Source organism: Ursus arctos, unplaced genomic scaffold (genome assembly GCF_023065955.2).
Source record: "Ursus arctos isolate Adak ecotype North America unplaced genomic scaffold, UrsArc2.0 scaffold_5, whole genome shotgun sequence".
NCBI classification, from domain to species: Eukaryota; Metazoa; Chordata; class Mammalia; order Carnivora; family Ursidae; genus Ursus; species Ursus arctos.
This window is the reverse complement of record NW_026623067.1, coordinates 74,703,395-74,716,870: the sequence shown is the minus strand read 5'-3', so window position 1 is coordinate 74,716,870 and position 13,476 is coordinate 74,703,395. Positions and strand designations below refer to the sequence as shown.

Below are 13,476 nucleotides of genomic sequence, written 5' to 3'. Positions count from 1 at the left end.
ATGATATATGTTTTTAATCTGTTCAAAGTACTTCATATTTATTGGGTTAGTTAAGCTTTTGTCAGACTGGGAACATGCAATGCACAGAAGGAAAGAGCAAATTAATTGTGTAGAAGCTAAGTGAGAGGACTGTGAAGAGATAGATCGAATGAAGAAGGGGAAACAAAAAATATCAGGTGACAGCAGCACATATTTTGTATTAATTCTCAAATCATCGATAGGATTTATGGAAATTTGTAGTTTTCCCTCTTATCCTAGACATCATTTTATTTTAGAACTTTAATAATAATTTTTAAATGGTGTTGATACTCTGATTTTGCACATGACTGACTTCTATCTTGGTATGAGTTTTAGAATTTCAACATCCCTTACTGATATGGATTTGGATTTTTAAAATATTTTTTTAAGTGTCCAAGTCGGGGTGCCTGGGTGGCTCAGCTGGTTAAGCATCTGCCTTCCGGTCAGGTCATGATCCTGGAGTCCTGGGATAGAGCCCTGTGTTGGGCTCCCTGCTAGGCAGGGAGTCTGTTTCTCCCTCTGTTTCTCCCCGCACTTGTGCTCTATGTCTCTCTCTCTCTCAAATAAATAAATAAAATCTAAAAAAATAAAATAAATGTCCCAGTCAATGAAATACTGTATTACTGAAGCACTATAAAGAAAAGGGGATTAATCAAATGAGTTCATTTAGGTGAGAGTAGTATGATATATTACTGAGAAATAGACCCCATGTGACACACATGAAAGAACACAGGACTTAAAGGCATGGACAACTCAGAGTTGTGTCATTTTCTATTTGTGTGGCCCTTAACCAGTTTCTCAGCCTCAACCAGTTTCCTCCTCCACAGATGGGAAAAATAATAGAAGTTTTGCATACACTTTAATGTTATTTCAGAATAAAATAAGAATGATTATGTATTCATTTTGAAATTTGTGAAGTGCTACTCAAATATAAATATTATACATACAAATGAAAACAAAAAATATTTTAATTATAATTTTATCAGATATAACTTATCAAGCCATAAAACTTTCACATGTTGATGTCTGTAATATCAAGCCATGAAACTGAGATGTTGTTATCTGGGATGTCAATTTTTTTGTCACTTTTATTCAACTACTGATACCATACTGAAGACATTATAACAAAAAATAGAAGGTCATCCTTTATTTTTGGAAGATTGGTATAGGTGTAAAATCGATCTTAATTGTTTGGAGAGTTTACTTGGCAGGTACTCCAGAGTTCATTCAAGAATACATGGACACATTGAAATCAGAGGGTCTTATTATTTTTAGTGACTAAAATCCCTTTAAGAATCTAATGAAAGCTGAGGGTCTTCTTCCAGAAAAAATATTCCTATCATCTACAGACAGAATTTTGTAAGGAATTTCAAAAGGGTTCATATCCATGGATCCTCATAAAAACCGTATCTTCACCTTAGATTGATATGTAGTAGACTTAGTAGGCTTCAGTGATTGACTTTAGTAGACTTTAGTGATATGGCCTCCTCCCTTCCAGATTTCTGTGTTTTCCAGATTATTATAGTCTTCTCTTAAAGACTATTATAGAAGTTGTTTTCCTGCCCAGGGGCACCTCCACCGATTCTATATTCCATCTAGAGTCTGTCTCTCAAACAATCTTGGTTCCTGTGTTCAGTCTACCCCCTGATTGCTGTTCCCCAGCATCCTTTTTTTTTTTTTAAGATATCATTTATTCATTTGAGAGGGAGAGCGCACACAAGCCGGGGGAAGGGGTAAAGAAAGGGGGAGAAGCAGACTCCCCACTGAGCAGGGAGCCCTATGCGGAGTCCTATCCCAGGACTCTGGGATCATGACCTGAGCCTAAAGCAGATGCTTAACCTACTGAGCCACCCAGGCACCCCTTTTCTCCAGCATTCTTCATCAGTGCTCCCTCCCAGGGGAGACAGTAAGAGAGGGAAGGTCTCTGAACCAAGCTAACAAATACAAGAAGCAGAGGCTTTGGGCAGAAATGGAAACTGCAAGTAGGTTGCGGCAAGGCTGGAATAGAGGTAAATAGTCTGAAAAACCAAACTGTTAAAGATTTTTACTGATTTGCAATTCTACCATCTTAAAACAGTCAAATATTTGAAATTCTTTTTTTTTTTAAGATTCATTTATTTAATTTAGAAAGAGAGAGCATGAGAGCAGGAGGGGCAGAAAGAGTGGGAAAGAGAATGTCAAGCAGACTCTGCACTGAGTGTGGAGCTAGACACAGGGCTCGATCCCAGGACCCTGAGATCATGACCTGAGCTGAAACCAGAAGTCGGACACTTCATGGACTACACTACGCAAGTGCCCCAGATATTTAAAATTCTTTGTACAGAGCTCATTTGTAGACAGCTCTTCATTGAAGTCCTCTAGAATTTGACCATTCCCTGCCTCTAATAAGATAATATGAAAGTGATTTTGAAGCTATAAAGGACTAGAACAGTGTAAGGAATATCATGCTGGATTATAACATGATTTGATGTGATGTGAAGAAAAGTTGCACAGCATCACATCCATTGTATGAAATGTCAGCCAGATGGAAAAACAGACCAAAGGGTTTTTTTTCTCTCGTAGTCCATCTAACAACTGTATATTTTTCCAAGTTTGTAGAATTTTAATTCCCAGATTTTCTGCTTTTGCACTAAATCCTCAGCCTATTGAAGTCTTAATTTGGTATCATTTCACAAATGGCTCTCAATATTCTGTCTTCAGATACAATCAGTTTACATAAGTCAGCATATGTTAACAACAACCACAACAAAATCCAGGGCAAATATTTAAAAATGCAGACACATTCATAGAATACCAGAAGAGCATGCTCTTATTTTGTAACTTTAGCAACAATCACTCTAGATCTCTAAAAGTGTTACTGTTAGAAAATGAGAGTAAGGACATGTGCGTTCTTCATGAGCCAAGTGGATTCACTGCTGTGGAATTCTGAGTTTTATTATCAAATGTTGGTTTAAATTTTTATGTCCTAGTGCCACTGTGATCCATGACAATGTATTCTTTAAAGTAGCTTTAGTTTATTTTTTTTTTTTAATTTGAGTACTGTTGACACACAATGTTACATTAGTTTCAGGTGTACAACTTAGTGATTTGACAAGTCTATACATTATGCTGTGCTCACCAGAAGTATAGCTACCATCTGTCCCATTACATCGCTATTACAATATCATTGACTGTGTTCCTTATGCTGTGCTTTTTATTCCCATGACTTACTCATTCCGTAACTGGAAGCCTGGATCGCTCTCTCCCCTTTGCCCATTTTGTCCAACCCCCCACTCCCTCCCCTCAGTTCTCTGTGTTTATTGTTCTGATTCTCCTTTTTGTTTGTATATTCATTTTTGGGGATTCCATTTATGAGTGGAATCATTTGGTATTTGGCTTTCTCAGTCTAACTTATTTACTTCCTTCAGTTAGCATAATACCTTCTGGGTCCACCCGTGTCATCTCAAATGGCACAGTCTCATCCTTTTTTATGGATGACAGTCTATTTTTAAAATAAAATGTAGGAGAAGGTAGCAAACTACTTAATAATGAATGTGAAGTATTGAATTAGAGTATTATTTTGTGCTTTTAAAAGTATTATTGATATTGCAAGGTGAATTTTTACAGTAATATTATGATGCTGATAGGCAACATTGATTTTAAGATTTCCACATTTTATAAGCAGAAAACAAAAGGCCCAAATATTTAAGATGTGGAAATTCTGCTGAAGCAGCATTGACAGTGAATTAGATTTCCATTAGGTGGTGTTCGGTGAGAGGGGATGTGCATATGCAGGGTTTGAAGAAATTTACAAGAGAGAGAGACATTTTTCATTCAGAATGCTAACAGACATCATTTGGTTTCAGAAGCCTGGCTTTCAGCGTTCACTGCATGAGCTATCATCACCACTCAGAATTCTCACTTTTTTAAAGTGTAGTAATATACCTTTGATAGACAATTCAGAGAAATTAATAGCAAATGATAGAGAAATTGCTCTTTTCTAGAGGGAGAAAAGACATTTGATGCAGAGAAACAATGAGGGCGTGGCTATGAAATTTAAGACCACTACATACTGTATTTTAAGTGTAAATTTCTATTAAGCTTTTGTCTACTTGTTGCGTCAAATTAAAGCCCCTCGTCTTAGCAGATTAAAACCTTTTATGATTCTTTTGATGTGGAACTATTATTTTTCACTTCCTTTGTCTTGCAAACCACTGATAAATTCTTCAGTTTCTTCCAGCCACGTGTCTCTCTTTTAAATTTTAGAACCATTGAATTTTATAGAAACAGCATTCTAAAGAAAGAAGTTAGAGTGTAATACTGGAGCTTGTCGACATAAAGAAATATGTTAGAAAGCAAAATGATATTATATTGATAGGCTTTGAAGAGAAAGATCTTTGTGGGCATTTAAAACACCAAGGAATTACAAGGCTGTGTTGAAGAGCAGGCTAGTTGAATCGGAGAAGTCAAAGCAAGGTATCTTTCATTACTGACATGCCATCTACTGAAAAGAAGCTGAAGTTAGTCCTAAGTAGCTAACAGTGAGCTCCAGGTACTAACTTCCCTGAAGCACTGAAATGGGAAGGGGTGGAAGAAAGTTGTAAAAGAAACCCTCAGGGATTCCTCCTTTTTTCCCCTGCGATCCCTTTAATCCTTGAATTGTCAAACCACATGGAAAATAATAGAGCTGCATAGTTCTGAGACTTAAGTGGTATTATCTTTTTAAAAGAAAATATTAGGTCTTTTCACATCTCTGGACAGGAGCAGGGCATGCGTTTGGTGTAGAAAAGAGTAACTTGGAACAAGAGATGCATGTTACTTTTTCGGTTTTAATATATTATTATCTATGACTAAGCAGACTGCACCCAGTAGGGAAAAAAAATTATAGCCAATATTTTATTTTCCTTTTTTAAAACAGATGATTCAACGAGAAGCAGATGTAAAAAGTAAGGTAACTGCTGTGGCGTTGACAGACTCTGTTCACAATGTGTGGCATCAAGAAGCAGGCAAAACGATTCGAGAATGGATGAGAGAGGTGAGACGAGATTTTTTTCAACGCTGAGATGAATGAGTGTGAGCCTTTATATCTTGAGCCCCCACCAACTTATATCACCTCCCACCCCCAAACTCCCTTTCTAGAAGCAGAACATTTACAGAGAAGAGAAAAAAGTAGACATGGTTGAAATAATAATAGAAAACCCTTCTGAAGAACAAAAACGTTTTTGAAAGCTCTTCTCCCTTTTTTGGGCATTCTGTAGAATGTTACGTATGCATTCAGTATACATTAGGAACTCCGGCTGAAGAAGGTCATGATCTGTTAGGAGATTATTATTCCCTGATTTTTAATTTTTCCACCAGCTATTTAGCATTGGTGCTGCTCAGTGACAAGAAAGAAGTTTAAAGTACCATTGAGTCTCATCCTTTTCTTGAAAGATGGTCAGTACATGCCACTCTTAAATGGATTGGCTCACTACTGCCAGTAGGGGGAGAGGTAAAAAGCTGAAATAGCGTTTTGCCAGACCAAACGTGGGACTCCAAGAAACCCAAGGGCTGGTCATGGTCCAGCCTCCAGCTAAGAAAGCTTCTTTTCACCATTCCTAAGAGCTAGTGAGCCCGAAAACTATCATGACTCATTGAACATGCTTCTGTTTTTTTAAAACTTCCAACCCATTATTTTTACTTCGGTTATAGATGTACAGCTGAAACTTCCTTTTTACTTATATTTGCCTTTCTGATACTATAAGCAATTGACATCATCCACACCATGCTATATCAATTGTTTGGTCAATCATGTATTTCTCTAAATGAGAACTAGTTGACCTTCCTGATTTTCTCCCACTTTTTCTTGATAGAATACCCAGACATTTATCCAGCTGACCTCTCGCCATAGGTATGGTGTGTAACTTCTAATCAGCCCTTACAGTGCACTGTAAGAACCAGAGAGTTAATGTTTGGAAAGAGTTTTGAATAAATAAAAGGACTAAGCTGTATAATCCCATAATGGAATAATCATAATATTACCAGTCTGTTTTCACTGTTGTTATTATATCTACTAGAAAAAGTACTTTCATTGTGCAGAAGTCTAAAATATATTTACTCCATTCCTCATAATGTTATTTAAATATGTGAAGGTAGGCTTTTAATCTTTACTAACACCCTGGTGTTTTCTGACCACATTGCTTTTCATATTTCTCCTTTCACAATTTATCTACATCCTTAATTGTCTTTTCCAAGGGCCTTTTTTTTTTCCAAGGGAAATTTTGCGTAATTCATACCTATACTTTTTTTGTGGTATTTATCTGTCCAAGTGGATATGTAAAGAGCTCCCCGCATTATGTAAAGTAGTAAGGTTGAATAAATGCTCCTTTTTCCCCACATATAACCAATACGGAATTTAGTGTTTGTCCCAAACTAGAAATATCCCTGTTCATCATCTTTGAATTGGGAATTCTTCATGTCTCATTCCAGGTGACAAATACAACAAAATTTATTTAAATTTACTTCTTTTTCTGAAGTTTTTATTCAAATTCCAGTTATTTAACGTACATTGTTATATTAGTTTCAGGTGTACAATATAGTGATTCAACACTTCCATACATCATCCTGTGCTCATCACAACAAAGTGCCCTCCTTAATCCCCATCACCTGTTTCCTCCATTCCCCCACCCACCTCCCTCTGGTAACCATCAGTTTGCTGTCTGTAGTAGATTTGCCCTTTAACCCTTTGTAGCTAAGACTGGATTAGATGCTGCCTTCAAAAATCAGAATATATTAATATGTGCATTTTTCCATCTGACTGAAATAGGCAATAGTTGAAATCATCTTAATTCAGTCAAAGCTCTCATTAATTTCTTTGCAAGCATAGCCTTTTAAATCTTTTTAATATTATGTAATTTTATCAACGACCTACTTCTTGATTAGTTCTTTTATTCCCTCAGTTATGTCATGAAACAGCATGAAGAGTTTTTTATTATGACATACCAAAATTCAGACCCCCAACTCAATCACTTACCTAACTGTGTAATCTTGGGTACATTGTTTAATCTTTTGAGATTCAATTTTTTCATCTATGAAATCTAATACCTACCTTGCAAATATGGTTGGGAAATAACCTATGTAAAGAAACAGCATGGACATGGGCATTTTAGAGAGGTTCAATAAATCATAGTTCTCATTGTTGTTACCTTCTTGACCCCAAGTAACATAAAATATATGGATTGTATTCTTTTGTTTTATGGATAATTTACGTATTCAGAATATCTTACCAAAGAGCAAAGAGTTGGAAGAAGTGGGTTTTGATAATGATTCTGGCTTAGTCACTCACTAGGTAAATCAGTAACTGAGATCTAACACATACCATGTACTCTACACTAAGGCTTATTGTCTTGGGAATGCCACTCCATCATTCTGGGCCTGTTTCGTAATTGTGAATTAGAGATAATAATTCCTATTCCATCTACTTTGTGAACTATTATGAGAATCAAAGGTGACAACCGAGAAGAAAATCCCTTGAAAAGCAAATGGCACTGCATAAAAAAACAAAATGCTTTGTTATAGAAAACACTATAAATATCCCAGAGATAAAAATTAATAAATGATCGTTGATGGAGCTTTGAAATTATCCCCACTCAGAGAGCCTCTCTAAAACAAGAACAGAAAGGGAAACTATGGGAGCCTATGCCAGATATTCTTATAGGAACTCACCTAAATGTGTGATCGCCTCGTAGAGAATTCAGTCTGGTTTGGCAAGATAAAAATCTAGTGTTTGTTTCCCAGCACTTAGGATAAAACTCTGTCCCTTTTTCTTTTTCCATTTTTAGTCTCTGTCCATTCTGCAAGACCCCCTGAAATAATGAAAAACAAATAGTCCTGGGTTCAGTAAATAGAGCTGTTGTCTTGAGCACGAGTGTTGGGAGAAGGGTGTGGAAGGGTAACTTTTGCGTCCCTCAGCATCCGACTTCCTACCGCAGCCTACTCCGGCTTTAGTTGGAATCAGCTCAGAATCTGAGATATTTTGCAAATATGTAAAGAAAAACAACTTAGCTGAACGGTAATGTTGTCCATAAAAATCGTATTCTGGCTGCAGATGAAGCCTCAGTGCTTTGGGCCTCTTATTTTATTTTATTTTTTTTTTATGCAGAGATGATGAATTTTATTTTTTTTTTTTATTTATTTTATTTTTTTTTATAATGATTTTTTATTATATTATGTTGGTCACCATACAGTACATCCCCGGTTTGCTTTGGGCCTCTTAATGATTAGCTCCATTATTTGACCAAACACCACTTTAAATTTGGAAGTAGGTTAGGGTATGAATTGCCCAGTCATTCTTATTATACTGCGAATTAAGTAAAACTGCTTTTTGTTTTGTAAGCATATTTAAGTATGTGATAAAGGTATTAATGTTAACTATTCATCTACTATAAAAAGCTGATTTACTTTTTTAAAATTTCAGCAATTAGCATACAGAAAGAAGGTTAAGTACTATATTCTTACATTACTTATATAATTTTAAAATAACAAGTTCTTTTAAAGAAAGGAGGTCAGAGAGGGCTACTTTTGGCAATTACTCTGAGTAAAAACTACTCCCAAGCAAAAGACCAAGCATACACACTTAACCGTGACTCATGAGGAGAGGTAAGAAGTAGCCTACGGCAGATCCTAAAAGACACTTCTTACCTCCAGCTCCAGGACTGGAAAGTGGGTAAGAGTGGGCATGGAGGACATTATGCTAGGTGAAATAAAAAACTAGAGGCAGAATGAAAAATACCGCCTGATCACACTTACATATGGACTCTAAAAAGGTTGACTACATAGAAAGAGACTAGAACAGTGGTTACCGGTGGGGTAAATAGGGAGATGTTGGTCAAAGGGTACAAAGTTGCATTTATGAACGATGCGTAAGTCTAAATGTACGGCACGATGACTATATTCAGTACTGTATTGAATACTAGAAATTTGCCAAGAGAGTAGATTGCAGGTTCTATCACAACACACACACACACACACACACACACACAGAGTAACTATGTGAGGAAATAATTAGCTCAACAGCAATAATCATTTCTCGATGTATATGTGTATCAAATCATCATGTTGTACGCCTTAAATACATAGTTTAAAAAAAAAAAAAAGACTGAGTGGGTAAATGTCATTTCCTGACATATCCCTGGCCTCTGAAAGTCTCAGCCAAGCCAGATGTATGGTTCTATGTAATTGTCATGAACCCTTACGCAGAACCATCAGCTCGGAGTGGCAGTTCTGGAAACACAACCCGGTGAATCATAGTTGTTCTTGTCTGAGGACACAGTGCCGTCCATCTTGAAGCCCCACCTCTGAGGCATTGGTGGATCTCAGACAAATGAAATAAAAATGAGGAAGAACCTAAATTCAACCAGACCACTCAGCACTATGGCCTACAGTCACTTCTAGTCCATGTTCATAGTTCCCAACATTTTAGATTTTACAAAAAAGGCAATTTGCAACCACAGAAACACTGTAAGTTCATAATTTCAGAGTTAAAAGACCTTTAAATTGAGAACACTTAACTCTAAGAAACATTCTCTGTATTGCACTTTTTTTCCCCTCGGACCCAGAGAAACTTTAGTTACATGATCCTTCCCAAATTCTTAGCCCTGGCCACAGGCTTCTTTCTCTCTGCTTGTTGGTTGGGATGAGGCAGGGCTACGTCTGAGACTCAAACATGCCTGTCCTGATATCTGTAGTACAGCATGCCTTGCTGTCTGCTTGGGGCACCCCAGAATAAGATCTCTAGGGGCTTGGAACACACTCCAGCACGTTTCGAATTTAAGTAGGGCTTTCCTAGCCAGCTGCTTCTGTTGCCATCCTGGATACTGTTGGTAGTGTTCATCTCAACTGAAGAACAGGAGTGGGGGCAAATTGAGCCACTGAGAAGAGGGACAGAATAAACACTAGAAACACAGTAAAAAGAGATTTGGTTTTTAAACTATAGAAATGCATCTCAGAATAGGAAGTTGGGTTGGATATGATGGAATTTCAGACTCGATTGAATTTATGTGTGAGGGCTGTACGTCTTTCTCATATTTCTTTCTTTACGTGTATTTCTCAGCACATTTTTGTTATTTTATTTTGTTATACTCTGTCACATGGCAAACATTTTTATCTTGTTCTGCCCTTTTCTCTACATATTTTTCCCAGTGGGATAAAAATTTACTCATACATGTACACACATGTACATGACACTCATCAGAATTACGATATCGAGCCTTTACAATCCTGCACAGGTACTTTGTCTCCAGAGAACTTTTGGACATATTCACTTTATAGGTTGTTTATTTCTATCCTATTTTTATGAGAAGTCAAAGCCTAAACATCTTCCTAGATAAAAAGTGAAATTTCAGAATCACAAATGTTAACCTATCTTTTGCTTTAAATGTTTGAGTTAAAGGTGACCTGGATAAAATCCATTTTATTCAGCTTTTTAAAGTCAGTGATAACGAGTTAGAAAATGATTAATCGCCAACATATTGTAATGTACCATCATTTTTATTAATACGAGAAATATCCTATAAGACGTAGTTTTACATATGTGAAGTGTAGGTGAGCAGTATTAAGACTGACATATCACCTGGGTAATAGCCGACTTTCAGCACATTTGGAGGTCCTACTAGGGTGAATAATAATTAAAATATATACCTAATCGCTCCCTGTCTGTCGGTAGTGCTAATTGCTGTCATTGAAAAGACTGAATTGTTTAAGAGAAAGAGAGAAAAAGAGAAAGTCATTCTTCATTGAAGCTATCTCCCTGTATCATTGGGAGCCTATTTTTAGTACCTATAGAAGTCATGATTTTTGAATTTATTAGGGGCTGTGATGAATGATAAAACAAATCATCCATTTACATATCTTGACACTGCTTTGGAGAATACTTATTTCTTACAAGCAAGTGTCACATTGTATATAAAAGCTGGCTAATTGTGTGCTAATCTTCTGCATTATCTAGAACTCTGTGATGTGGTATTCTATCAATAGTAATATTAATTTTACTTATTTCAAATGTATGAAATATCTTCTAAAACCCTATTTCTTTTATAGTTTCTGCTCTCTCACATTGTATAATTTTGCATTCAGCTGCTAATTAAGATTAGGAGTGCAAGTTATAGAATACATATTCACTTTAAACCATCAAGCTTTTGTAATACATAAAAATACTAATATTTTATCTATTTTAAATGTAAAAGGAAAGAAAGCATTTAAGAACATTACTAGATGTTGTGTTTGTTTTCATGGGTTTTTTTTCCACACAGTTCAATGGTTTCATTGATCTACTGTTTCTTACAAAAATCCGCCATGCTTTGTGAACTTCACTTTCTAATCTCATACAGCAACCCTTCCTTTATGTTATTCCTGCTCTCCCTGGTCCCAGAACAGTAGGGTTGCCTTGACAAATCTATTCAAAAGCCATTCCTCGGCCTTTATTGGTGGGGACTGGGGCCTTTGAAATTCTCTCCTCACTGCAACACAGCTGACATCTTCTTCCAGACAGAATGAATTAAGGAAATACAATAAGACACTTGATCTACCAGTCAAGGATCTTTCCACAGTGAGGACGGATTCCATGGTGCACAACCAGGGCAGCAAGCATCTAAAAATACACAATACATGCTTGTTTACCAGAATAGCAATCAGCGATTTTTCCAACATGATTGATAGGATGATTTCTTTTAAAATAAAATCTGTCTAGAAATTCAGAGAGTGTGTGTGTGTGTGTGTGTGTGTGTGTGTGTGTGTGTTAGAAATTTTTAAAAAGCCCTATGAGGTTAATCATGTTTTTTAAGCTCGCCTTTAAATACAGACTTAAAGTGTATGGGAAGAATATACATTATTTTTATTCTGTTTGTCTGAGTGGTAAGTCATCATTATCTTAAAGATTGATTTCAATATTGAAGGCTTTGTGTCCTCAAACACACAGCTACAATTCTCTAGTTTGTGTTTCTTTTGAACTGCTTGATACAGCCTTCATTGAACAAGGTTGAAGTAAAAACTAAAAGAAAGTATATTTAAGGAGTAACTGCAAAATTTATTTCTTTTGGTGTTGCAGAGATAAAGACTATAGTTTTAAAAATAAAACTATTCTTTCACATGATCAAATTAATATTTATTTCCATCTTAAAGTTAAAAATGGGCATCCTTTTCAGTTTCCATCAATTATAATCTTAGCCTTTTCTTATAAACATTACATCATGGTTCACAAAAGGTTACATGTCCTCTTAATATCAGCGCAGATAATTTGCTGAATTGTAGAAGATAAACTTTTTTCCACAGCCACAGTGGTCATGAATAATAGTGTTTATATAAGACAATTTTTTACAGTGCTTGGAAAATAAATTGAATATACATCTAGTGGTTGACTATATAGGATAAATTAATCTCTGTAGCCTAAAAAGTTTGTCTTGGTTTAAAAATGTTTCAACAGAAAATTGTCTCTATTGCATTGCAGAATTGTTGTAATTGGGTGTCTAGCTCAGAACCATTAGACACATCAGTGGAGTCCATGCTGCCAGATTGTCCCCGAGTCTCAGCAGGTATGTGTTTGATGAGAGATGTATGGGTTTTTTTAGGGTGAAAAAATATGGTAATGAAATGTAGAATTCTATTTTGTGAATTAAGCATGTTGTTCTGCCTTGAATCTTTGAATGGATTATTGGTAACATACGGCATGGGTCTGATCCGCTACCAGAAATTTGTTGAGTGACTGAAAATAGTAACTAACACATTCAGTGAAGATGAATAGGTGAAGCAATTTGAAAGTAATGTAGACAGTTGCTGCTAAAGCTTCGGGAGACAAGATGTACATAAATAAAAAGTTGATTAAGATAAGGACTGGGTAGCTAAGCAGGATCTCGGAAAATTTGTCTCACATTGCATACCAACTCAAGGATACAACAGGCGGTCAGGGCTGTGAGTTCAGAGAGGAGAGACTGCTGTGGCCTAGAGTCTTTAGAAAAATTTTTCATGCAGAAGATTTTGGCTGGACCTTGTGCATTCGGTAGGATGTAGATTATAGAAAGACGTGCAGGATGACATTTTAGGCGAAAGAAACAGAGCAATGTAAGGAAGAAGGGCCGGAATGGATCTGAAAATGTTCACGGGAAACAAAGGCAAGATGGACCTGCCTTTTGAAAGAGGTGGAGGGGGAAGTACCTCAGGAAGCAGGTGGGCTTAGGAAGACAGTTGAAGGATGCAATGGCTTTCCAGCCTACAGAGTTTGTACTTCAGTCTCTGATCTCTAGAGAAGATGAGTGACATTTTTGGTTGCTTTCTGGTTTTGGCTTTCGCAATTCCCAACCAGTTCGAACGGTAAACGCAAAATGAGTAGCAGTATCTGATTATGGCTACAGAACAGAAATGGGCTTGCTTTGCGCAAAGATGTCAGAGAATGAGAAGTTTTGAACATGACCTACTCCACAGAAAAAATCATAGGAGGTAGATGATCAC

At 36.4% G+C, this 13,476-nt stretch overlaps 1 protein-coding gene across 12 annotated transcripts in view; it reads left to right on the top strand.

The window, feature by feature from the left end:
* FAM172A (family with sequence similarity 172 member A) overlaps positions 1-13,476 on the top strand; it is a 428,036-nt gene that overhangs the window by 278,821 nt on the left and 135,739 nt on the right. For 10 of the 12 annotated variants that reach the window (XM_057307516.1, XM_057307513.1, XM_057307506.1 and 7 more), the window contains 2 exons: positions 4,916-5,032; positions 12,479-12,563. In XM_057307516.1, coding sequence (XP_057163499.1) covers positions 4,916-5,032; positions 12,479-12,563 — 202 coding nt within the window. The remainder of the gene's footprint in view (positions 1-4,915; positions 5,033-12,478; positions 12,564-13,476) is intronic. The other 2 variants (XM_057307511.1, XM_057307515.1) reach the window with 1 other exon arrangement.